At 36.7% G+C, this 27,658-nt stretch overlaps 1 protein-coding gene across 1 annotated transcript in view; it reads left to right on the plus strand.

The window, feature by feature from the left end:
- lamp1a (lysosomal associated membrane protein 1a) overlaps positions 1-23,699 on the plus strand; it is a 44,122-nt gene extending 20,423 nt beyond the window's left edge. The window contains exons 2-9 of the mRNA XM_069889548.1: positions 3,052-3,170; positions 7,213-7,426; positions 8,450-8,608; positions 10,162-10,358; positions 12,851-12,973; positions 14,806-14,872; positions 17,099-17,269; positions 21,551-23,699. Coding sequence (XP_069745649.1) covers positions 3,052-3,170; positions 7,213-7,426; positions 8,450-8,608; positions 10,162-10,358; positions 12,851-12,973; positions 14,806-14,872; positions 17,099-17,269; positions 21,551-21,690 — 1,190 coding nt within the window. The 3' untranslated portion in view covers positions 21,691-23,699. The remainder of the gene's footprint in view (positions 1-3,051; positions 3,171-7,212; positions 7,427-8,449; positions 8,609-10,161; positions 10,359-12,850; positions 12,974-14,805; positions 14,873-17,098; positions 17,270-21,550) is intronic.
- The last annotated feature ends 3,959 nt before the right edge of the window (positions 23,700-27,658 follow it).

Consider the following 27,658-nt stretch of genomic DNA (forward strand, 5'->3'; position numbering starts at 1 on the left):
GTGTAAGCTTCCTGAATACTTGTTTTGGTGCTAAATTTTCTTTTATTTGTGTATCAATGCTGTCCTGCACTAACATTCTTTTTTTTTTCATCTTCTGTTAACTTTCCTGGAGTACTGTTCTGCATATGTCACTTTGTAAGGGCTCAATATTCAAATTTGTCTTGACGCTGGTTATTTGAGTGTTTAGATGGTTTTGCGTAAGTGAGAATGTTTTTGACCAATCATAATTGTGAAATTGCTGTTGTCTTTTGTAATTTTTGTAAGTAATCATGTGACATTTAAATTGTAAAATTATAAACTGTATTTTATTTAAAATGGTCTTTCGCATGCCATTTATTTCTAGAGGTTAATTCCATTTATCTCAAGTACAATCTCTGGCAATCTGAATTGTTAATTACTTAATACTTAGATGCTGCCTGACCTATTAAATGTTTCCACTTCATTTTCTGTTTTTATTTATTTTACTGCCATCTGCTTATGGATTTACATTTATTATAATATTGTCTTTCATTTGCAATGACTCAGAATATGTGGTCATCTATGTTATCCATGCTCTCTGTTGGCCTCCAGCCAAATTCAAACTTTTCCCACCAAGGACTCTCATCTTTTGTGCCTGCTCAATCCATTAGGTGAGGTACTACAATAGAATCTTCCCTAAGATAATCAGATGATGAGGGTCAAGGCTGGTATGGGTGTAGACTTTGACATAGAAGTTCTTCAGATAACCAAATAGTCAACAGGCTAAAACTATATTTGCTGTTTAGCCAGTTGTCAAAAAGTATGAATATCTTTTTTTTTAATTATTTTAAATCACAGATTAAGCAGTCCCCGTATTCTTATTTCCCTCCAGAGAAGCCAATCCTGACAATTTTCCACCATCTCTAAGTGGTAATGAATTACAGCCCTCTTTGTGTGCTAAATGTGAACATATATTGAAGAATAATATTGATCCTCCAATTTCAACTTTGGGACGATTATTCATGCTGAGTTGCACAAGTAGATGCCAATAGTCTCCAGTAATGCCTAGGCCTAATGAAAGTTCAAATTGAAGATTTAGGAAAATATCAGCAGTGTCAGTTGAGTTTCAAAAAGACATTGATGAGACTAGGAATTAATTGACCGAATTTCTAACGGTGCATACATAGCTTGTATGGTCTTGAGCAAATACCATCTTATCCATCACAAACTATTGCTTTATCTCTGCTGTATTTTGCTCTTGTTTGTACTTCAATGCTCATCTGTGGTTTTGTAAACTCCAGGTTCTGTTTTTACAGTGCTTTGTAAATTTGCTTCTTGAACTCTTGAGACAAACTGAAGTTCACAAAATAAGTCTTCTGCCTGGATCTTGCATTCCAAAAAACCTTTTTAGCCATCACTTCCTCCAGCAGATTGTTGGGTTTCAGATTCCAGTCTCCCTCTGTTCTCTGAAATAAAATCCTCAGTCTGCTACAAATTTTCCCCTCTTGTCCCATCTGTTCAACCTAATTCAGTGTGATATCCTCATGTCTTCTATTTGCAGTACAGTCCTGTCTTGCACCAACATTTTGAGCACATACTTTGATTTCTCCTGTACCTGTAAAGTCTTCAGACCTAAAACTCCGAAGCATTTCAGTCTTGCAAAATCCCTTTGAATATATCTGTACATGTACTACTTTGTAGAAAATATAGTTTCCTTTACTACAGCAATTATAAAAAAAAGTTGCTTTGATTACTTTGTATCTCCTGTTCTTAATTTGTATGCTTTTGTTTGCATTTAAGGCAGTGTCTTCTGTTGACTATCTTAATGATCAGTTTCTGTAGTATAGTGTTCAAATTATTGTCTTTGGCCACTAATATTCCACTAAGTGGAAACATTTAATATTGAAATAAAAATGGAGAATGCTGGAAATAACATCTGGGGAGAGAAAAATAAGGTTAATCATTCCAGATAGTGGCCTTTCATTTGAACTTCAACCTGGAATGTTAACTCCTTTTCTATCTGACTTACAAATATTTGGTTGAATTGTGCTAAAGACCATTTTTCTAAGTTTACTACAGGGTCTGATCAGGTTTGTTTAGATCCAAAGTATTCCTTTCTTTCCAAACTAGTTCAGACCATTTGAGTTAAAGGCCAATGTTGAATAAGCCTTTTTAATTGCTGTTTTCTAAATATGAATTACAGAACCTTTTTGAGTGGGCAATGTATGTTTTTTGAAGAGCCTCGTATATTTCTAGGAGGTTTAAAATGAGAATTTTCTTTGGTTCGTTCACAAAAAATTAGTGTTCTGGATGGGGCTATCATTTATTTTTCATCTATAAATATTATTGGAAATGAATAAGCTGCTTTCTTGAATTTTGGCATTATATTTATGAAGATTCTCACACATTACTGTTGGGGTAGGGTGTTCCAGTAAATTTTGTATTTCAACGGCATTTGGAATACCAGTGACAATATTTCCAATTTAGAATGGTGTGTAGCTTATTGGGGAACTGTCATTTTTTGCAAGATGCCACAGTGCATCTTGGGGATGGGGCAAAATGTGGCCATGGTATACTGGAAGGAATCTTTAGATTTAATGGGATGCTTTGTTCTTCTGAATGTTGTTAAAGATAAAGGAATGCTTTTGCAGGCTAGTTGATCACATTCATTTCTATGAGACAGGTGTGCTGCTATTCTGCAATGATTGTTTGGTTCCCTGGTTTGATAAAGTTAAGAGTGAAGAATATGCCGGGCATGAGTTTATAGTTTTGCTGCGATAGCCTATGTTGTGAAGTAAGAGGAGATATATTTAAATACGTTAATTAAAAACAATCCACTGATGATTTTTGGTTGCTGCAAAATAAAAGATCTTACTATTTCTTATTATGCCTTGTCAAATATTAACTATTTCACTTACGGAATATACAGTTATCTGGTTTAATTCACAAGGCAATATTCCTGGATTACAGAATATTGTACAATTCAACAGGTGAATTTTTGATTTTCCTGATCCTTGACTGACATATACAACTTGCAATATTTGTTTTCTATTGATTTCAAATGTCACTTTTTAATTAATTTCCTATATGTAGGTTTTGTACAGGTTATATTAACAAAGAGATTTGAGGTGAAAGATGGAACAAAAATATGTTTGCTGGCTGAATTTTCAGCGAACTTTTCAGTCAGCTATGACACCACTGCCAAAAAGCAGGTAAGTAATGTTATTTCTTCTTTTTCTGGCATTGCTTTGGCTTTCCTCTACTCTAATTCCTTAAGAAAACAATAGACAATTAAATTTCTCCCTAACTATTCATTCTCAACACACAATATCACTTAGAGACTGGTTAAAACAATTAAATTAATCTGGCACTTAGTTTGAGAGCATTATTTGTATTTCTGAAATAACTGAATTGACCTTTTAGTACTGGATAATATTTAACATCAAACCAAGTACAGTCATGTGTTGCTTAATGTCCATGATATGTTCTATGAAATAGAATGTTATGCGATTTGGATGTTGTGCGAACACCATGTTATATGACTATCAAGATATATGTATTATAGCTTGTGTATATATACATATATATATATGTGCATGCGCGCACACGCACGCACGCACGCACGCACGCACGCGCACACACACACACACTACCATTATATGCCTGGCAGCACCAATCGCTTTGTTATGCAAGAGACATGAAATGCACATGTTTTATGAACTCTTATTATAATATTATGGGACCACGAATGTATATGTGGTTGGACGTTGCCCAAGCGGACGTTATGCGGCGTGTGACTGTACTTGGTTTACAAAGCTGAAATGCCCTTTGACTTACCAGACAGTTTCTGTTTATCTTTACCACATGTTGGCTAAGTTTGACTTATTTAGCACTTCCAGGAAAATATTAATAAGGGAATCATTAGTTTGAATTAAAGTATATAAGTTACAAAAGTTAATGTGTCTGGAGGTATTGTTGCCTAGCTCATCAGAGTAGTGTACGTAGAATTGGGAGTAATTTACTGGAATCAAGAGAGAATTAGTGAACAGATTTAAAGCATTCTTCTTTTCTTCTTTCTTTGGCTTGGCTTCGCGGACGAAGATTTATGGAGGGGGTAAATGTCCACGTCAGCTGCAGGCTCGTTGGTGGCTGAAAAGTCCGATGCGGGTCAGGCAGACACGGTTGCAGGGGAAAATTGGTTGGTTGGGGTTGGGTGTTGGGTTTTTCCTCCTTTGCCTTTTGTCAGTGAGGTGGGCTCTGCTGCCTTCTTCAAAGGAGGTTGCTGCCCGCCAAACTGTGAGGCGCCAAGATGCACGGTTTGAGGCGATATCAGCCCACTGGCGGTGGTCAATGTGGCATAGAGTCTGAATAAATGGGGATTCTGATTGTTAGCAAGCTATGAGTAGTGGGATCTGTGATTGTGTCCCAGTTTAGCCCAATTTGCATCAGATTGGCTGGGGGAAACAAATGACATTTATCCAAGTTTTGCTGATGATGTTTAACAAAGGCTAATTATGAGAAATGAAAGTGAGTAAAAAGCCCTCGCGCATATAGGCAACCAATATGAATGGGTGAGAATATGGCAAAGAGAATATAAAGTGAAAAAATGTGAGGTTATACAGTTCAAGACACAAAACAGTTTTTAAATGGTGATAGAAGGACCTTGTTATCCTCGTTTATACAGTACAATAGTTCTCAATCAAATTCAGCAAGCAGAGAGCAATTTGCATTTGAGAAAATTAGTGTGGAAATGAAGAGCACTTACTGCAGTTAATAAGTTCCAATTTTGTAGTTTTGATCTCCTCAGCTATAAAAGTTATATTTTCTGTAGAAGATCTGCAAAAAATTTCTAGATTTAAGTTTGCTAAATGAGAGAGTATTTTCGAAGAATAAAACAAATGTGAGGAAAACTCACTGGACTTTGTGAAATTCTTACAGGGCTTGATAGGGTCTGTGCATGGTGTGTGTATACTCTGGCTGAGGAATCTAGAATCGGGGATGACCATTTTTGATTAAGGGATACTTCCTTTTGGATCAAGATTTTTTTTTAAATGACTTCAAGCAGAGAGTTGTGAATTTGGAATTGATCCCAGAGGATTAGGGGAGGGATTGAGCAGTTGGTTCTTTTGGGGACGGTTTAGATGGATAAAGCTGTTTCTGTACTAGAAAGAACTATGGAGTAGGAGTTGGGCATGTGACTAGGTTTGGTTAGTGAGATTTAATTTCTGCGCTTTTATAGAACTAAAGAAAAGCAAGGATGTAGTCCTGCAACTTTGTGTGCAAGGGGAATTTTAGTCCTGCATATGTATCTCCTGAAATTGACCTTTGCCTCATGTTTGGTAAAGTAAAGGCAAATGGTGTTTCCAGTATTGTGAGGGAAAATCATTTTCTTCTCCACTTCAACTCGATATTTGCTAAATTTGTTAATTATGTTCATAAAAAAAAGGCAATATTGATAGCTGCCTGATCATTTTAGTTATACAATTTAATCAGCTGCGCAATGAGGAACATCAAGTTTGAAAAATGTATGATTTTTGATATTAGAGCGGTTGCTTGGCAGAGATCTTGTGCTATTAATAATTAATTCACCTAATGCACAAGCCCTGAGAATTTCTGACCTACTTTGTGTGGATTTAGTGTAGTGGTATGCAAGCTAACCTTAATTATGGACTTTTAAGATGGGTCATAAAAATTATTGGAACTGATAGGCTTTTGTTAGCAATGGAAGAACTTTCCACTTTCAGATTGATTAATAGACCCTCAAGAACATCTTTTACTAAAGCTAGAATTTCTATTAATTTTTAGCAACAAGGCAGCCTGGTCTGAATTTGCAAGGAAGTGAGGGAGAAAAATATGACTCCACAGAGAAAGGGAGATTGCCTGAGCTTGTTTGCTGCTGCTTTCACCTCTAAATCCCTCCTTCCCTCAGTCCCTCTCTCATGCACCATACTTTTACCCTGTCTACCTTGATTTCCTCTTAATCGCTCCCATATCTCTCCTTGGCAGGTTGTCACCAATCTGCCTTTCCCCTTCCTTGCTCTTTCTCCCATCTCACTTCTTATTCTGCCACAAATGTTTATGACTCTTTTCCTGTCTGTCCATTTCCACAGTATATGTCTCTGTTCCCCCTTCCTTCAAATAAAATTATTTCAATGCTTTTATCTGCAATCCTGAATGCTGGTTTTGGACAGTGCATGATATTGCTCTCACTATTGAGGTAGGAAGAGAGTGGAAACCTATCAATAAGGACCTTGAGGAGTTAACAAGTGTTGAAGGCAATGCAGTAACTCCATCTGGTTGTGCAACTTGATTTGGGAAGATTTATCGCTGTAATATTATCATTATTTATAAATGATAGAATCTGATCTTGGACAACCCCTCAGGTTTGAAGTTTACTTCGACAGTGGTTCTCAAGTAGGTGCTGATACTAATGTGATAGTCCATATCTCCGAAGCCTACAGCTGTCAGTAAGCAAAACTGATCATCAGCACCTGGTTGTTCTGAAATCTTGTTCGCCAATTGTTCGTCTGGAATGTACATCAGGCTTCTAGAGTACAAGCAGAGTGTGCATCTGAAACCAGGGAGTCTGAAATTCAGGCTGTGGATCAGGTGTACTAGAGACCCAGGGTTATAAATCAGCAGTGGTGGTAGGTTTGTGACAGAACTAGGTCCAGGACACTTCTATATTGCCCATTTCCTTTTAAACTCACTGAGTTCACTGGAGAATTTATTATTATTGTGTAACATGAATCAAAAAATAAATAAAATTTGTTTGAGTATCAATGGACGTAACATTTCAGTGGTCAGAAAAATCTAGTTCAGCACTGGAAAAGTCCCAAGGATATTGTATTAGCACTTAAACTAAATGTATATTGGAGGGACAATGGGTTAGTCACACCCGTGATCTTCCAAAATGTTGGTTGGAGTTAAACAAGAATTGTAACTGCATCGAAACGTATGTGAGTCAGGTATCTATGATTTGAGGAGTTGTTTATATGGATGAAGAGTGATATATTCATAGTTGAACATTAAAAGTATAAAGCAATTAATTCATGTTTATTGTAGCAAATGACTGGATGAAGTGTGAACACACATGGTTGAATTCATAAAAGAAAATGTGCAATAATAAGCACATATATGTCCAATCAAATTAGATATAGAGGATTACATCAACATTTAAATAGAATTATTGTGAGTGATTTTAACCCTTTTGGAAGTGGTCAAATTGCTATAATTTTTCTCTCTATGTTTCAGGGTATAGTTTTGTTCTCCTTACCTGATGATGCACATAAAAGTTCAAAAAGTAGTTGTAATAATATGACTGCACCTCTGTTAGTAGTCAGTTTTGGGAATGGTCACTCTCTCAGCATGAATTTCTCAAGGAGCAACATATCATACAAGATGGAAGAACTGACTCTTGTTCTCAATGAGAGGGACAGTACACTTTTTCATAATTCAAGTAAAGCTGGTAAGTTGTAATCTGAATTTGTACCTCAGACTTATCACAAAATGACTTAAATTACCTGGTCTCATTAAAACCTCTACCACTTGATTAACTGCTTTGCAAGTTTATGTCAAGATCACCTTGATTTTGTTTCTTGCTTATCTGAAACTACAGTCATTACCAGAACCTTTTGATTATGATAAACAGGATACTTTTTTTTTAATGGGTCAGCTCTCTCAGTTTAGACCCTAATTTTCTGTTTGCTCCATCACTTGGAGTAGAAGTAAATTTGGAATTAAAATAGAAATTCTATTCTAGTTGGCTTGAATTGAATAAATGAATACTATAACAAAATGTCAAAAGCTTGGGAGAAATGAATGGGACAAATTTCTGAAGTCTTCCAACCTGACAGAATTTTCTGAAGGAAGTCTTTTTTTTTTTCTTTCTTTTTTAATGTTAAGTGAAAGTGTCTTGCATAATTTTTTTTTCATTAAAACAGAATGCTGAGGTTTTTATTAAAAGACTTTGCTCTCTTGCTGTGAGTGTTGAAATAAAAGGCATTCTGAAGCTGTAGTTCATTGAGTGGCTCTGAGGGCACTCCGCGGAACCAGTGTGAGCTTCAAGAATCTGACACAGCAGCTGACAGATGTCTGATGTTTTTTATCTGACTAGGGAATTTGCATTCCAAACACATGGTAGGAGGTTGGTTGATCACTAGTGTAGGTGGAAGGCTGAGAACCTTGAAGAGTTGATATGTTAATGAGAGAGAGAATGTAGAGAGAGAAAGAGAGGAATGGTGTTTATGGTAATACTGAGAGTCAGCCTAGACCTAATGGGCCAAATGGCAGCCTCATCATTAGGAAATATTCGAATAATAGAAAATTACACAACTTGTTGTATGTAGTAAGTTATTTTCACCTGTTTACTGATTTTTTTTTCAGCTGAATTATTTTTATGAAGATAGAAAATTGCAGTTGACAGAGAAGCTTTGTAATGTTGATCACTTCTAAGAATTTGTATTCATTTGCTGTTTTGAAATTCTACCAGATTTGTTCATCACTTCAAGATCTCTGGACATCAGTGCAAAGTTGAATACATCATACATGTGCATGAGTGATTCTGCTGTGTACATGCAGAATGTTAATGTTACTCTGAGTGACGTCCAATGGGAGGTTCTTCCACCAGCTAGCAACTTCAGTAAAAATAGTAAGCTTTTCTGTTTTGACACAGTGAAATAATCAACTCAATCATTTTCTATTGATACTATGGGTGAATGTCGAATCTCACTGTACAAAAAGTTGCAAAATTCTATGTTTAGATTATTTTCCTGCACTTTCAGACTGTTGCCCTGCAGTTGGACTTGGAAAAATAAACTAATTCATTTGAAATTTAATGACAATGGACAGAGTAGATAAACTTTTTCCATGGACTTTTCTCTTTTACCAACTAATTACAAGTTTCTGCCACATGCTCTGGAATTTCATATGCATGATTTCATAGAACAATTAAGAGTAGAAATGAGTATGAAGCTCTGCACCAGTGTTAGCCTATGGAAGTTTTACATAAAAAGGAAGATAAATTAATAAATATGCATGGGACCTTAGTGTCTTGTTTTGAGGGGTGTGGCAGGTAGGCCTATAGGAACAGCAAACAATGAAGAAGGCAATGCTGTTTCGTCCTTTATTTCATGAGGGGTAGTGAAATCTTGCATTGGGAGTACTGTGTGCAGATTTTGGCACCATGCCCAATGAAGGACATGTTGTCTAAAACAAAAGAAAGTATATTAAATTGATTCTTGGATTGAATGGATTATTCTAAGACTTGCTGATGTTTTGATGAAAGAAAGGTGATTTTATTAGGAGTAAAAAGATTCACAGAAGAATTGACAAAGTAGATGGCAAGAAGCTGTTTTCTTCACACTAGGATGCATTCTTGCGCAGATTGAGGTCTGCCCATCAGGTCTGAAGTGAGGAGATTTTTTGATGTAGACTGAAAGGAATACATCGACTCAAAGAAGTGCATGTTCAGTCATTGATTAAATTCAAGATTGAGATAGCTGAGCAATTGAGTGGTGGGTAAATTGAATGACTATATCTAGAATTATTCCTTGTTGATTTCCATGGGGATTGTTGGGCTCAAGATAGAAGACAAAGGAAATTATTATACAGTATGTAATTATTTTAGCTTTAATGGTTTTAAACTTTTCTGATTGTTTACTGTTGATTCTGAATGTCAAAGATCTTTTTTAAAACTCAAATTCCAAACAACTTTGATAGCTGTCAAATTTTTAAATGGGTGGGGAATCCTCTCTGGAATATTGAAGGCCCTGGTTTCTATCCTGGAAAAGAATTAACAAACCCAATGTACCTCAAATACATAGAGCAAAAGTAGAGAATATGTGGCTAGAATTTCACTTTATCTGGAATAGTTAAAACATAGTGCTTCTCATCCAAAGGAAAGTTGCTGCAAAATGAATCGCTCAATGTGGGGAATGCATTATTGGGAGTTGGAAGGTGTTTCACTGGGAAGTCATCCACACAGTGGTATAAGCTGAACTCATTGGGGACAAAAAGAGACCTGTGCAAAGATGCCTTTTTCTTTAAAAAGCTCACTTTCCTGATCCCTCATATACAGCAGTTATAATGGAACTGCCATATAATGACATAATTTTCTGTTGTTTCGTTTGGAAAGTTGTTTCTAAGAGATTGTCTTTGTTTAAATGTTTAATATTTACATCCAGAACCATTTTTTTTTTAAAGAAACACAATGCCAGGCTGATGTGCCTACAGTTGCACCTCCCACAACAAGGCTCACCACTCTGGCTCCAACGACTACTGCATCACCTGTAGTAAAGAATCCTGTTCGAGGAATATATAATGTATCCAATAAGAATGTGACCTGCTTACTTGCAGAGATGGCCCTACAGATCAATATTTCACAGAAAACTGGCAATAAGGTAACAAATTTGAATCTTTATTTTTTCTTTTAAAAATATTTTATTAAGATTATGTAAGCATAAATACAAAATTGACAATTTCTTAATAATTCATTTGTATACAAGTAAGCACGTACAAAAAAAGCCAGTGGAAAAAAGTAGACAAAACGAGATAAATAATTGTTTGTAATACCCTCAAAAACAATTGATTGAATTGATCCATGCAACCATGTTAAACCCTTTTGAAAAAGCTTGCATAAAATAAAGGGGGAAAAAGAAAAAAACTAAAACTCTAATCTAACCCCTCCTTCTAATCAATGTTACCTTATAAATTATAAAAGAAAAATCAATGTGGAACCCCTGGAGGACAGGCAAAAAAACACCAGAACATACAATAGAATGAGCCCCATAATTGCATAAATTGAAACTTTCTATCTTTGATATTTTCTCTAAACTTAAATAAGGTATTGTATTATATAACCACTATGTAGGAGTAAGGGGTGAGTCATCTTTCCAGTTCAATAAAATTGCTCATCTGGCTATTAGTGGTAAAAGCTAAAACTTTTTCCCAAGACGCCGATATAAGTTTAGTTGAATCACGAGAAAAACCATACAAAATAATTAACGGGCAAGGTTCCAAATTAATCTTAATCGTTGATAAAGTTTTGAAAATTTTTTTCCAGAATCTCTCTAAATTTGGGCACTCCCAAAACGTATGGATCAGGGAAGCTTCAAAAAATTTTACAAAAATCTTCAAAAATAATTCTTTATTTTTTAAATATAATGGTAGCAAGTTTATTTTCATATATATTGTACAATGTACAAATGCACCAAAATTCTTCCTTGCTGCAGTTGAATGGGTACTTCATTTTTTTTTTAAAAAAAGGCTGTGTGTTATACATTATTTGAATGAAAAGAGACAATAAATACAAAAAAAATTAATAAATATTCACAGTCATCCTGATGCAAGATTTTTATAAAAGCGACTTTGCAAAAATGCTGATGCTCCTTTTTCTAGTCTATGATTAGTCCATCATTGTCACTTCCTTATTCATGTAACAAGGGGAAGAGAGACTTCTGAGAAGTTGTCAGTGAGAAGAAGTTGTGACCAGGGTGATTGGGTTCTTTATGTTGGCTGTCTTCTTCACTAGATGCTACCTTCTGCAACCTTTTGGTTTCTTGGGCATTTGAATTCCCAAAACAGGTTGTGATGCAGCCAGTCAGTGTATTTTCCACAATGCACAGAGTATTTGATGACATGTCAAATCTCCTCAGATGCCTTAGAAAGCAAAGGTGTTAGTGTGCTTTCATGATTGTCTTGATGGGCTGGCTCCAGAAGGGGTGTTCTGAAATGTAGACTCCCAGGAACTTGAAGGTACTACCACTCTCCATTCTGTCCCATCATTGCAAACAGGTGTAAAGTCCCTCGTTGTCTCCTTCCTAAAATCAGCCATAACTTCCTTGGTTTTGGTGAGAGCAGGATTCCAGCCAGATTGTCAGTCACCATCCTGTATTGTGACTCGTAGTATAATCAGCAAAATTGTACATTGAGTTGGAGCTGAATTTGACTATGCAGTCAAGAGTGTGCAGGGAATGGAGCAGAAAACCATGCATGCAGCCTGAGGGCGTCCATATGTTGGTGGTCAGCATTGAGTAGCTGCTTATAGTGTGCCGATGAGGAAGTAGAAGATCCAGTTGCAGAGAGGCGAGCGGGGTCCCAGATCCTACATCTTAGTCATTTGTTTTACTGGTATGATGGTGTTGAATGGTGAACTGTAGTCAGTGAACAATTGCCTGAAGTAGCTGTTCCTGTGGCCTCGGTGATCCAGTGAAGAGTGGAGGATCAGTGAGATGGCTACCTGTAATTCATGTCACTGATAATGTGGATCCTGGAGTGAGCTCCAACCCTCCTCCAGAAGTTGATAACCAGCTCCTTCATCCTACTAAAATTGAGGGAAAGGTTGTTTTCCTGGCACTAAGCCACAAGTCCATCAATCTCCTGTACTCTGCTTCATCATCATGGTTGGGGATTCTGAAATAATGATGGTATCATTCACGAATTTACAGGTGAAGTTGGAGCTTTGTATGGCCACACAGTTGTGGATGCACAGGGAATATTGTTGAGGATTGAATACACAGCCATGTGGTGTCCTGGTGTTGAGGATGCGTTTAGAGGTGGCATTTTCACCATACCTCTGGTGGTGGCCTGTGAGATAGAAGGTCTTGGATGCAAATGTGAAGAGCATTGCTGAGACCAAAATCATGTAACAAGAGGTACTATTGTATTGAAAGTTGAGCTGTAGTTGATAAATAGTAGTCTGACATGGGTGTCCCTGTGTTCCAGGGCTGAGTGTAGGGCCAGGGAAATGGCATCCGCTGTGGGCCTAAAATAACATATATTTCATAACATAAATTGTACGTGCATCCTTGGACACTTTAATTTTGAACTCTTTTGATATGTAAAGCAGTTTGGAACATAAATTCTATATGAAATGCTGCTTTTTGTTTTGCAGAGTACAACAAAAATTTTTAACATTAATCCCCATGAAATAAGTGCAAGTGGAAATTGTAGCAATGATCAGGCAACCCTTCAATTGACAGATGCTTCAACCACGCTGATTTTTCAGTTTGTTGCAGTGAGTTAAATATTTTAAATGTACATGTGCACAAATTCTATGCATTTCAGTTGAATGTTTTGTATTCTTTAAATCTCATTCCTCTTTCCCCTCGTATCCTTTCTGGGAAGTCATCCACACAGTGGTATAAATATTGAATTTTCAGGTAAGGGTGGAGGTACGAAGGAGGTAGCAGAGGCTGATGCACTAGGGACAATTAAAAGATTCTTGGATAGTTAAATGGATGTAATAAAGAGGGTAATGGGCTAGGAGGGAGGGAAGGGTTAGATTGATGGTGGTGTGGGATTATATAGGCCCATTTGATGTTCTATGTTGTAATCCTTTCTTTGTTCTCTCTCCTCTTTCAAGCCACCTCCAATCCTCCCATTTTTGTTCCCCTCCCCTCCTTATTCCACCACCAATTACCCACACATTTCACCTACTGTATCTCCTCCACTGATTCCATCTGCTCTTCATCTCTCCTTCAATGACTCCATTATCAGATTCCAACACTTGTAACCTTTATGTTCCCACTTCAGTCTCTGCCTCCATTTTTACCCTTCTTTCCCTCACCTGGCTCCATCTGCTGTTTTTTTTATTCCCCTGTTCGTTTGCACCTGTCTTTGTCTCCCTCCCTATTTAATTGCTCATCATTCTTGACCCTGCCTCAGCCCACCTTTCACTTACAAGCCCCTAGCTTACCCCACTCCTTTGCTATACACTGACTATTTTCCCTGTCCACTTTGTCCTGATGTAATCTCAAACTGAAATGTTATCAATTCCTTGTCATCCCCAACAGATGCTGCTCAACTTATGCAAACCAATTTTCCATTGAAGTTTTTTTTAAATCACTGCTATATGGTGGTTCCCTTGTGACTTGTACCATTTTTGGGGATTCTGAGTATCTACTCACACCAAGTCTTTCTAAACATCCCCAACCCCAAGGTTTCAATCCACTCTTGCCATACGCTACCACAAATCTCTTAACAGGCCTTAATTTTCATTGCCACCTTCAACACCCTTGTCTGCTCTAAGCCTTGTGATCTCATACTGTTCATGAACTACTCTTCAACCTTATTCTACCATCTTTATTTTCCAGTGATTGGAAATCAGAGGAAATTTTGTTACACTATTCACTAGAAAATTTACAATTCACATCAATTAAAGGGCCTAGTGAGAACAATTAGTTTAAACCATGCATAACAGATACAGATATTTGGTAATCGGGATGAAATACTCATGCTGAAATGCTCGTTGTTACATTTGCTAGCATTTGCTGCTCCCTTGTTACCCAAAACCAATACCAATTTTATAGTGACCTGTTTCTACTTGTGCTAGTGTTGGACAGTGAAACTCTGGCCCCATACCCCAGAAGGGTTCCATCGGGGAAGACAGTAATCATCTGCAGGACTGACCCAATCTGCACACAAGCTGTAGCCCAAGTTTATGTATTCATGGTACTATGTTCATTGGCTTATGATGTGGATAATTGTAAAGCCTGGTGGCTATTTAATAAAGTAAAGCTTAATGACCCCCTGGGCATTTTTCGGCTTCCCTGCTGTAACTGTTAATCACAGAAAAAATTTGGATTTTTTTTGGTTTTCCCAAAAAAAAATAGTTTGAATTTGTGTTTACGTTTCTAAATATCCGGTCAGTTGTATTGAATAATTATAACTGATTTTATACAGTTGACAGTTATTTAACTGGTATTTTCATAGAAAGAAAACATATGCCTTTAAAGAATTAATGTTTTTAGAATAATACCAATTAGTCTCAAAGATTTACTGTTGTTACTCAAACCTGATTGGACACATATAACAAGCATGTATTATGAAAACTGTATTTTTATTTAGAATGCTACACTCAGCAATTTTTATCTGAACGGGATCGTAATCTCCACAAGCCTTGTTCCATCTCGAGGTTAGTTTCAACTTTTACAGTGAAACTTGGTTGTAAATGACTACTTGAATCAACATGGCTTACATTACACCCCATAGATTTGAGATACTCATGAAAATAATGGTTAAATCAACATAAATGTTCTTGTAAATGGTTTACACAGTAAATTACTACTGTCTTGTTTGGAAATTGTGATGATTTTGAAAATTATAATGTTATTGAAAACTTCTCCACTCCAGGGCTTGCAATGAAAATACTGCTGCAAAGGCACATTTGGAGTTTCACAGGATAATGAGCCCCACAATTCTCTCATGCTCTAAAACACCTGTAGGTTTGACAGAATTAAGGGAACTAGGAGATCTATGTGTATATGATTAACGTTGGGTTCCTTGTGTCTGTTAGAGGTTGCGAAGGGGAGACAACAACTTTGGTTGTCATTTTTTTTTACCGCCCACAGTATCATTTATTACATTTGTTCACAAATGTTAGTTGCAAAATTATCTTTAAATATAACGGTGGGGTTTTTTGCTTTTAAAAAAAATTATTTTTCTGTTTGAAATTGTAATTTTTAAATAATTCTAAATTCAAAGTTGCAACATTGTATGCTAGGATAAAATCTATTTTAAAACAAGAGAAGCAGTAAAGCTTTGCAATTTTTACTGTGCTTCCATAAGTAATTTGAGATTGATAAAATGATTGCTTAAAAACTGAGTGTGCTATACTGTGAATAAAATGCATTGATACATAATTGTATGTGCTTTGCAAAATTGCCTTCTGCAACTTTTAAGTTTTTTTTTGTTGATGGGATCCACAAGATATCATCCAACATTTTGTACATTAATGCATTTTTGTTTTAACTAGTTTTGGACACAAGTTTTCAATTGAGAAAATTAGGTAGTCTTTGAAAGAATATTTAGAGCTAGGTTTCAAAACAACAGTATTGACAAGATTTCCCATTTAAAATGTTGACTGTCTTTTTGGTGACGATGATGCAGGAAATTAATATTAACAGGAAATATGGAGAACTTTATAAATTGGTCATGCAGACTTTACAGCGATTGATGTAATTTGTTTTTTCCCTATGGCCTTTCATGTTGCCAATTATAATGAGAAAGCATTGTTGAACACATTGGTCTAATAATTCTGCATTGCTACAAAAGGGGGATTGAAAATGTTATGTTTGATAAGTATTTTGAATGAAGGCCTCCTATTGCAAAATTCATGCAGCCCAAACTTCTATGCAGTAAAACAATCCTCAATAGGTAATGAACTCAAGGGGCCACTCCCTGTGTAAATCTGTCACTGTTAAGTGAATAGAGAGAAACGGTTGGGTCATACGACTTTGGAGAAAGAGGAGGCCTCGACGTGGATAATCAGGATCTTGAGTACAAGTTCAGGCCAATAGCAGATGATGTCATACAGTAGGCATACAGATTCTCTAACCACAATTATTCAAGCTTCCAAAAGAAAAGCCGAAAGTAAGACAGTGCAAAGTTGAGTAATAATATAAACACAGTGGATAGTGATATAGAATTGGTTTGAGTGAACCAGGTAGGACAAATCATAAATGAGGAATTTTCAAAGACATGTCAGAAGTAGGTGATTTTAATCTGCATTTTGATCAAACAAATAAAATTGGCAAATGGAAGAGAAATTGGTGGAGGGATTGTTTAGTGGAGCAGTATTTTACAAACCCCACCCACATCTACTAATGAGATAGGATTAATGAATGATTTTGAGGTTAAGAATTCCCAGGGGAGTAGTGGTCACAAAATGTTAGAATTCTGGATACAGTTTGACTCATGAATTTGGCACCATATGAATGATGCACTTTAAATGTAGGAGCAAGTTAATATGATATGAATGGTGGAAAAATTATTTGTGCTCTTAATTTGCACTTGGTATCATTCACCATTTGCCCAATGCTCACAGATCTTTGTTGGATCTTGATCTGGCACTGCATCAATTTTATTCCTCTTTTTTTTTGCCAACCTTGTATCCAGTATCAAGTTTTAGCAGATTTGTATGTATTCAAAATTGTATTAATGCATTGGTCACTAATTTTAAGGCCCTTGAAATGTAAAATTGAAGTATTTGAGCAGATGTACCTGCAGGAAAATATCTTCAGAATAAAAGTTATTTTTTTCTATATGTTTACAGTATTCTAACATGTTGCTTGAATTAATTTTGTCAATGCTATGTGATCAATTACCTCAAAGTCATTCATGCTTTGCATTTTTAATTCAGGAAAGGAATTTAAGGTTGAAAATACCAGCCTGCACTATCTGCAGACAACTTTGGGCAAATCTTACATGTGCCAAGCTGAACAGGTTCTCCAGGTGACCTCCAATGTTTCCATCAATGCATTTGAGCTCCATGTGCAACCATTCAAAGTAGAAAATTCAAAATATGGAACTGGTAAGTTCATTACATTTTCAAATGTTAAAACTGAGTTTGTCATGTGAATACTGTGCTGTCTGTGTGTTCTGAAATTTCTTAAATTGATATGTAGTTTGGTGCATGGATACATCTTTCCTTTATGTTTTGGGCACTTTGCTAATTCTTTTAGGTCTTATTTCTTCCTCTCTCATTTGTAAAATTTGGGATTACCTAAATTACACACATGGCAACTATTACAGTATAAACACACGTCATTGTCCACCAGATATTCTAGCTATTGCTGTTTTTAACTTCAACTGAATCTTAGTAAATTTAAGCTTTTAGTTAAATTAAATTCACAAAATAAGTAGGTGTACATTGTTGAGTTTCAAGTTTTTTTTCCCTGAGATCTTTAGGAGCCCAGGAAAATTGTGAAGAGAATTGGAAATGGATGTCCAAACTAGCATCAGGAGTAATCCTTACGGTGCATTGTGAAGGAATAATCTTCACAGATTTTGCATGAAAACTATTACAAAAAAGTTGAGATTTAAGTACAGTATAACCGATTATTCAAAATAGTCAGGACCGCACCTATGTCGGATAAATGTTTTTTTTTTCTGGATAACTCGTCATTTTTTTAAGCCCAGTAGCAACAGCAAATCACTTGTAATGGTGTTTAAACTACAACAAGCGATAAGGGAAGACTTTTTAAAGCATGAAATAATGTTTAATTCACACCACAAAAACAACCTGAACAAAGTACTGTAAGACAAATCACCAAACAGTTGAAATTCTACTCACAATTACAATTCTATCTGCAGACCTCTTTGCAATCACAAAACCCTCAAGTGCTCCTTTGGAATCAAAATGGCAATTCAGACACACATGAGCATGCTAGTTTTTGATTATTTTTTCAAGCTGTGAAGTGAGTTTGGTGCCCAAAAAAAATCTGATAAATGAAGATTTTTGATTGGTTCAGAAATCCTCGTTCATCTGATATTTTTGGGAGGCGATGATTTTCAGATGAATGAGGATTTTTGATTGTTTCAGAAATTCTCATTTATTTGATATTGTTGGAAGGCTCCTCTTAAAAACAAAATGGATAAATGAGGATTTTGGATAATCTGTTATACTGTAATACCTGGAAATAGACAAAGACTAATCACATCAGCTTGTGGTGGGAAAATTTTGGTGTGTGGAAATCTGTTGGAACAGATTTTGAAATACAAGCTCTACAGAGAACAGTCATGGGACCAATCACTAGCATCTTTATAAGTACTTTAGCTTTTATTCTTTGCCAAACCTCATCTTTATGTTAATTTAAATAAATAAATACTGTTTTTATTAGGTCTGTTTTTTGTGTGGATCCAGCTGTCCTATTTGGTAATATGTTTTATAATATTGATAGTTAGAACATAGAACAATACAGCATAGTACAGGCCCCTCAGCCTTCAATATTGTGACAACCTATAGGTTCCTTCCAAAAAAAGTACTAAACCCTTCCTACCTTGTAACTCTCTATTTTTCTTTCATCTATGTGCCTGTCTAAGAGTCTCTTAAATGTCTAATATTTCAGCCTCCACCACCAACACCCTTGGCAAGCCATTCCAGGCCCCACAACTCTGTTTTATAAAAAAAAAACTGATGTCTCCCTAAGCATTTCTCCCTTCACTTGTATAAATGTTCTCTGGTCTTGCTGTTCCTGTCGTGGGAAAAAAGTGTTGGCTGCCTACTTTATCTATGCCTCTCAGAATTTTGTAGACCTCTATTAAATCTCCTCTCATCCTTCTTTGCTCCAAAGAGAAGTCCCAGCTTTGCTAACGTTGCCTCATAAGACTTATTTTCTAATCTAAGCAACATTCTGGTAAATCTCCTCTGCACCCTCTCCATAGCTTCTACATCCTTCCTATAATGAGGTGACCATAAATGAGCACAATACTTTAAGTGTGATCTCACTAGAGATTTGTAAAGTTGCCACATGACCTCTCAATTCTTCAACTCAATACACCTATTAATTAAAGCCCAACATTCCATAGGCTTTCTTAACTACCCTATCAACCTACATGGTAACCTTGAGAGATATGTGGATTTGGACCCCAAGGTCCCTCTGTTCCTCCATACTATTAAGTATCCAACCATTAACCCTGTTCACAGCCTTCTAGTTTGACCTTCTAAAATGCATCAGCTCGTACTGATCTAGATTGAACTCCATCTGCCACTTTTCCTCCCAACTCTGCATCCTGTCTACATCCTTTTGTAACCTACGATAACCTACAGCACTATCCACACTTCCTCCAACCTTTGTATCATCTGCAAACTTGCTTATCCATCCTTGCGCTTTTTCATCTAGGTCATTTATAAAAATTACAAAGAGTAGAGGTCCCAGAACAGATCCCTGCAGAACTCCATTAGTCACTGACCTCCAGGCAGAATACTTTCTGTCCACTACTACTGCTTGCTTTCTTCATGCAAAACAATTTTTAATTCACACAGCCATGGTTTAATGGATCCTGCGCCTCCTGAATTTCTTAACGAGTCTCTCGTGGCACCTTGTCAAATGTCTTAATAAAATCCATATAGACCACATTCTCTGCCCTTTATCTCTTTAAAAAAAATTCAATTAGGCATGTGAGGCATGACCTTCCCCTCGCAAAGCCATGCTGATTATCCTTGAGTAAACTACTTTTCCAAATGCTCATAAATCATATCCTTAAGAATCATCTCCAATAGTTTGCATATCCTCTAACTGACTACATTTATGCTTCCTTCCGTGCTTGTTCTTTTTCACAACACATTGCATCATGCTTTTCACCTTCTGCTCTATTCTCTGCACTCACATTCTGGTTCCCACCCCCTGCCAAACTAATTTTAACCCTCCCCAACAGCTCTCTCATGCAAGCCTGCCCGCCAGAATATTGTTGCCTCCCCAGTTCAGGTGCAGCCTGTTCTTTTTGTACAGGTCAGACCTTCCCTAGAAGAAATCCATCCCAATGATCCACAATTTGAACCCCTGCACCAACTCTTCAGTCATGCATTCATCTGCCACAACTTTCTATTGCTATGCTCACTGGCGTGTGGCACAGACAGCAATCCTGAGATGGGCACCTTTAAAATCCTGCTTTTCATCTTATTTCCTAACTCTCTATTTTCCCTCTTCAGGACCTCATCCCTACTCCATTCCGTGTCATTGGTACCTGACCCTGGTACCTGGGAGGCAACATGATCCTCATTCACAGAACCTCCTATCTGTCGGCCTAACTAGCGAATCCCATAACTTTCCTTTTCTCTCCTCTGAGCTGAAGGGCCAGTCAACACAAGGCCAACACTTTGTCCCTGGTAGATACAAAATGGAATTCTTATTGTTGAAGGGAATGGCCACAAGGGTGCTCTGCGCTGACTGGAGAGCTTCAAAAGAACACTTACTGCTCCCACGGCCAATTTATCTTCTTGGAACCTGCTCGCTCCGCCTCTTGCTTGCAGCTTGTTCCTGCTGTCTCTAGTCGAAGTTCAAAAGCAAGATCGATTTTGTGTATTTAACAGTATTTCCTTTACAGCTTATTGCCGATAATTTACAGTCATTGGCAAAATGTGCATAGCTTTCCCATAATCAGTCTAATTACATTTTTTTTCTCTTCCTGAGCTAGGTCATTAAATTGAGTACTGGTTTGGGTGAATATAACGTTTTGTGGGATTGTTTGCAGTGTAGGTCGGGGTGTTCCGGATACTCTTTGATATATTCCTCTATCATCATTAGTAAAATGGATTATTTGGACATTTATTTCATTAACATTGGGCTATGATATTGCACAGCTCTGTTTGTATTCTAGTAATATTTACACTTAAATAAATTAAAATGTTAAAAAAACAAAACTACAGTGGCTGAAAGTCTTAAAAATTGAAATTGTAGAAATAGGCAGCATCTATGGCTGGAGAAAAATGTTATGGGTCAGGCATTTTCTGTTTTCATTGCTCTTTTAAGAGATCTTAATTACCTTTGAGCTGTGAAATGCCTAGAACTGGTGAAGCATTCAGGATGGACTGGAAAAGTGGACTTGATTTGGAAACCGACTGGTTTAATTAAATAGAAAGTAGGCCTTGAAAGCTGCATGGCCCAATTTTTTTAATGTTCTTTATTAATTTGTTGATTTCCATGGAACAAAATCCATAATTATTGTGTGGCCTGTTCAAGTGAGGAAGGATTTTATCATTAAATTATTCGTTTAAAATATATGTCTGTTTAATCTATGCTTGCTGAAATTTTAGGATCCTGAACCGAGCAATGAACATTGAGATTCTAAATTTTAATTTTGTTTTGAACAGTGGAAGAATGCCAAATGGATAAAGATGACATGTTGATCCCAATCATAGTTGGTGCAGCTCTTGCTGGCCTTGTGTTGATTGTGTTGATTGCTTATCTGATCGGAAGAAAGAGAAGCCATGCTGGATATCAGACCATCTAATCTTGCATAGATTTAGCTATTCCACCTCTGTAACTAATTCTGTTTCAAAGAAATGCATACACATTCTCTCCTGGAATCTTGGGGATGGTCCTGCATTAAAGGGAGTTAAGAGAAAAATGTTTACTGACAAACGGAATCCTCTGCCTGACAACTTGATTCTCATAGTATGTTTTAATGGAATATTTCCCCACCCCTGCCATTCCTAGGTCTTGAAATAGGGTATGTCAATGAATTACATCGTGTAACCATGGAACTGGGGAACAACTGGTCATGTGCTAAGTAAAACCAAGGGGCAATCCCAAATAGAGAATGCAATGTTGCCAGGAGGGTTGACACATTTAATTCCGGTTGTAAAGGTGTGGCATCTGTACATCTACTTTCAACATTAATGTTTCTACGTAATTTCTTTTATTCTAAGAGTGGATATGCAGTGAGTAAGATGGAGACCAGGTTTATTTGCACTGTGGAGACCAGCTTTGCAATAAAGGCTAAGCCGCTATGGTGTAAGAGCACCTTAAGAAAGGGACTGTTTGTGAGTAAATTAATACATTTTCACACTTCTACTGTGTAACCAAGGGTGTTAAATCCAACTTTACAGAATTTTAATAGTGTGTCGTGCTAAATTGATTTTATTTTTGTCTAATAGATTTCATAAGGGTGTGTATGTATACATCAAACAGTGTGCCTGCAAATTAGGCTCCCATTACTCCTGTCCCAACAATTACTCACCAAAAAAAATTACAGATGAATTATAACAATTGGCACATTGGTAACATTTTAGTTTAGTTTGAGTATCATTTAATCATTAGGAGTGGACATCGTCTGCTCCTTGGCATTACCCCGCCCAGCCCCGCCGCACTACCTTGAAGTGTAGATTGCATTGCAGTGTTTAACCTTTTCAAAATATAAAAGCACCAGCATTGCTCTTGGCTTCATTAGCCATTCGTGGCGGCTGTTGCAAATTCCACAGTGATTGTTTTATACCCAAACAAAGGGTGTTAGGGGTGAGCAGCTTTATCTATATAAATTGATGTTAATACTGCAACAGCTTCAGTAATTACTGATAAATTAAAATTGATGGATGTGTTTAAATCTGAAGCTAACCAGTTCGGGTGATAAGCACCTGGTGTGTGAAACATAAACTCGAAAGATGTTGGTTGAATAAACATTGCCCAAATGCATTTAACGTGCACTATTTTTGCCAGCATTCAACATGTGCATAATGTAAGCTTGGTTTATCTTGATAACATGTTTAAAATCTGGTTTATTGCGTTTAAAACTTGAGGTTGTTTATAAACGTTAGTGTGGGATTTTATCAATTGTTAGTCTTGGATTTTGGGTGATGTATATTGGGTGCTCTGCAAATGATTAAGGAGCTGGCGCTCTCTGCTTTTTTTCCTCCAGTTATTTTAAAATCCATCAAACAGTTTTCATTTTTGTGACTGCACTTTTTCAGGCATGTCTTACCATATAATATCTTTCAAAAAATCCACCCTGCCAATTGTCCTTAAGAGCTTGTTTGAGATGTCGACTGAAATTTGGCACATAAGGCATTTGCATTACCTTTTAACTGTGCTAATAAACAATTGGTTTCTGAAAGGGCTATGTGCTAGCTTCCATCTTCTGTTAAAGGCTTGGGCCTCTTCTCCCAACTGTATTACAAAGGGAATCACAAAACACTAATATTTTGAGCATTTTGGGACAAAAGCCCAGTTTCTAAGGTTATATCAGTATCCGTTCTTTTTGTTTCCCACTTTCCTCAATCCATTCTTGACAGGTTAACTGCATTGAATCTGAAGTTTTGCTTTTATGATTTTCTACAGCATATTGGGGCCTTTTTATTTTGAGAAATGTTTTAATAAGCTAAATTTGTCCTGTTTCCACAATCTTCCTTTTTTTTGTACTTTCCAGTTTTGAGTTACTTTTGATTCTGTAATCCAGATTGATGTTGGAAATGAAAATTTTCCTGACATACTTGTGCACCAATAAAAATTTTCTTTTGTCTGCCAGATACGTTTGTTTGTCTTGAAGCAGAGATGAGGTTATTTAATAAATTGAAATCTAATATCTCCCAATGCAAATTAGTGTAAAGTTTTCCATATAAAATCCATTGGGATGTATTACTGTGTTCGAGGAGTTATACAAACATCACTGGGTAATATATCAATGTATTTTGATAAATTTGATGCTTTAAATGAGAGTGCACTCAGTATGACTTCACTGAGACAAAAAGAGCTTTCCCTAAATTCCTGTTTGCTTTCCCTTTGATTTTGTCTTATTCTATCAATTGCAAGGTTCCAGATTATTAGAAAATTTGCTTCTAAGCCATGTAGTGGAATAAAGATTTTAAATTTGTTTATTTAAATGTTAGTGTAGCTGAATGAAACAGTCTGGGCTAAATTTTAGAAATGGCAGTCCTTTGTGCACTAAAGGTACTAAAATGTACTGCATATGAAAATGTGAGAAGCAATTTGATAAATTTGTGAATACTGGGTACGTTATGTATGCTAATTTTATCCATATTGAAGTTATTTTTTTCCAAATTTATTTGTAAAGCTTCCATTTATAATCCATCTTAAATTAAAGATACAAAATCAAAGGAATGTGGGCATTTGGGAAGGTAAGGATCACTAGCACTTTTTACACTGAAAAGCCATGTTATTGTCATGTGCACAACCCATCTCTGGAAGTTGGCTTGCTTGTTCGCACAGAACTGAAAAAAAGCAGAGTCTGTGAGTCTTTTTACACAGCAAGCTGGCTTCCTGAACCAAAAGAGGGGAACATGTATAGCACAGCAGCATGGCAACATGGCTCGCCCTTTTAAACTGGTCCCATGTCAATGTGCTCCATCTGAAACTACCTACCTTGGCGGATCTTTGATGCATTCACACAGCACTGGAAAAGGCAGATAATACCTGGCTTTCAAGCACTATGTAAAAGGGGTAACTTCTGACCCACAAGCCCATACCACTCAAATACACCAATTAACTTATAAACTGTACATTTTTGAAGGGGCGGGGAAAGTTCACACAGGCCACACAAACTCCTTACAGACAGCACCAGATATGAATCCAGGTTGCTGGCACTATAATTAGTGTTATGCTAACCTCTACACTAACTGTGCCATGTTGTTGGAGCAAAGGTTCTTTATATCATAATAATATCAAGGACCATAAACAGGCCATTCATGCAGCATAGGATGGAAAGATCATTCAAGGCATTGACTCCGCACCAGTTTATTTGAAGATTGATTCAGTTTGACCTACTGCCATATTTGTTATCATTGCACTAAGGTTTTTAAGATTTTTTGAGGGATACTGTTGAATATGTATTTATCATCCTTTTGGCTGGCAGTGGATTTCACATACTATTAAAATTATTTCCCTTTGTTGCTTGGGTTCTTTTGGACTACACAGTAGCACCATCAGTAGATTTGCTGCCTCATTGCTCCAGAACCTGGGTTTAATTTAACTCGTGCTGTCTGCGTGGAGTGTGACCTCCTGGATGACCCCACTTATTTGACCATTTAGAGATTGTGACCGTCCAATTTTCATATAATTCCACAGACATCAGTAACAATTTTAAAAACAAACATGCAGATTTCATTGAAGCAGTAGTTCATTTTGAGAACATTCACACTCCTTTCTATTTAGCATGCATTATGTGGATGAGATAAATTGCTAATAGATTCCAGAAGAATTGGGAAGTTGCTATCCAATAATTGCTTTGTCCTCATAGTTAGTGCCTCTAATAAAGATTTTATATGTTTCCTTCTCCACAATTGTGTACTATGTGAAGGAACCAGTGAAAAAGTGAGAAGCATTTTCTATTTCCTGGCACATCTGAGCCTAATGTATTAACACTGCAAGCTGGATTTTGTTTTTATCTCCTCCACAATGCAGTTTACTAAAAACATTGCTGATACTTGATCAGCTTCATCGAGAACCTCATTTACTGTAATTTAATGGGCAGGAGTTGGGGGAAATCAGCAATTTGCTGGGGGAACTTGGCAGGGGTTGAGCAGCATCAGTGGGAGAAAAGGGATTTTCAACATTTTGGCCTGGTGCTCTTGTCTTGAAGAGTTCTGGTTTGACATGTTGACCATCCCCCCCCCCCCCCCCCCCCCCCCACCTCCACCCCGCACAGATGCTGCTTAACCTGCTGAGTTCCTCCAGCAGATTGATTGCTGCTCCAGCTTCCAGCTTCTGCTGTCTCCTGTGGGGAAGTCTGGTGGTGGCCTCTTCAAGTAGGACAACTAAGGCATATGCCATCTATGTGAATAACTTCCAAAGCATTTTATTTCAAGAACTTTGATGAATGCCCAATTTTCATTGGGCTTTATCATTTTTTTCTACCTGTTCACTGTACCCAAATATTTTGCCTCCAGCAACTGTAGAATATAGAATATATTTTGCAAAGGACCAAACCATTCAACCACAACTGATGCAGATATGTGTTAACAAGCCACCTTCCATTGTTTTAAAGTTGTACAAGAGTTTGGTGAATTTGACATGAACTCTGTGATCAGAACTCTGTTTAAACACTTTATGCACGATCTTTCTTATTCCCTTGCTCTTTATCATTCATTTTCTGATGAAAGGTTATTAATCTGATTTTAAGTTTCTCCACAGAAATTTGCCCCACCTGCTAAGTTACCAGCAATTTTTTGTTGTCTTGATTTCTTTAATCCATCAATGTTCCCATCTCATCTACTCCTTGTGTTAGTGCGTGACTGACAAAACAAGTTTCCTTTATTTCTCTTACTACATGACAAAATGCTCTGAGTTTTTCTCCACACAAGTGCAAATATAAAAACGCAATGTTGGAGAAACTCAGCAGATCAAACAAGTACTTTATAGAGCAACGGTGAAGATGCAAAACCAACGTTTCAGGCTGCTGGGGAAACTATTAACCCCTCATAAACTCTTGGGTCATCTTAAAGTTCTAAAATAGTTCACATTTCAGACTTTTTCCAACCTTTGGGGTAAATTTTTTGTTTGGGCATCTTTTGAATGCTTTCTGTTTGAATTGTTTATGGATTATTTTCAGCAGAACTAAGTCCCAAGATCAGATCTTGTAAGGTTGAGCATTGCAGAAATGCACAGGAAGTTAGTTATTTGTTCATGGAATTGAAACATCCATTTCAAATCTTCCAAAGCCAAATCATCTACTTTAGATGCATTGCTCAGACTAAATGAAGTTTATTAAAGGTCTCACTGGAACTCCTGCAAAATGTTAACATGACTGTTAGGTTTTGTATGTTTGTTTTAATCACCATTTTTAATAACAACTAAACAGGACTGTATTGAAATTTCTGAGATTGAGGCAAGTGGGAATTAATGATATCAGTATCAGTTGCATGATGCAGTTGGTAATGTGTCCCAGTGTTATGCATTTATGTAATGATTGTTGCTTCCAGTTGGCATATTTAGTTTTTGTATGTAAAGCTAATGTGCCTAGAGGTGAAACATCTCCATGTGCTAACAGCCCATGCAGAACTAGTTTTTGATCTGAAAATCAATAATCCACAACATAAGATTTACATTCCTGTCCATGATTTTCAACGATAATATCTGAGTATCAAAATGTTATCAATTAATTATAATTTACAAGTTTGATTTCATATTAAATGGACATAAGAAGATATGGATGCTAAATTAACTATCCAGCATTCATACAGTTCACCATACACTGATTTCAATGAATGCATGTCTCGTAACAAGCTATTGCAGAATACTGAATATCAAATGGGAAAATGTGGGAAGTGTTCAAGTGCCCAGGTGATACGAAGAGAGAAAAGTTGGTTAATGGTTGGGTCAATTAGCTTTTGGCAGGGGAAGAAATTGAGAACCAAGTGTGGGGTGGTGGCAATAAGAAATAAAGCTCTGTTGGGGGAACAGAAGAGATTGAATGATGTGATTGTAGTGTTGGCTGGAAGTATTTAAATTGGAAGTAATCGATTACAATT

Source organism: Narcine bancroftii, chromosome 7 (genome assembly GCF_036971445.1).
Source record: "Narcine bancroftii isolate sNarBan1 chromosome 7, sNarBan1.hap1, whole genome shotgun sequence".
Taxonomy (NCBI): domain Eukaryota; kingdom Metazoa; phylum Chordata; class Chondrichthyes; order Torpediniformes; family Narcinidae; genus Narcine; species Narcine bancroftii.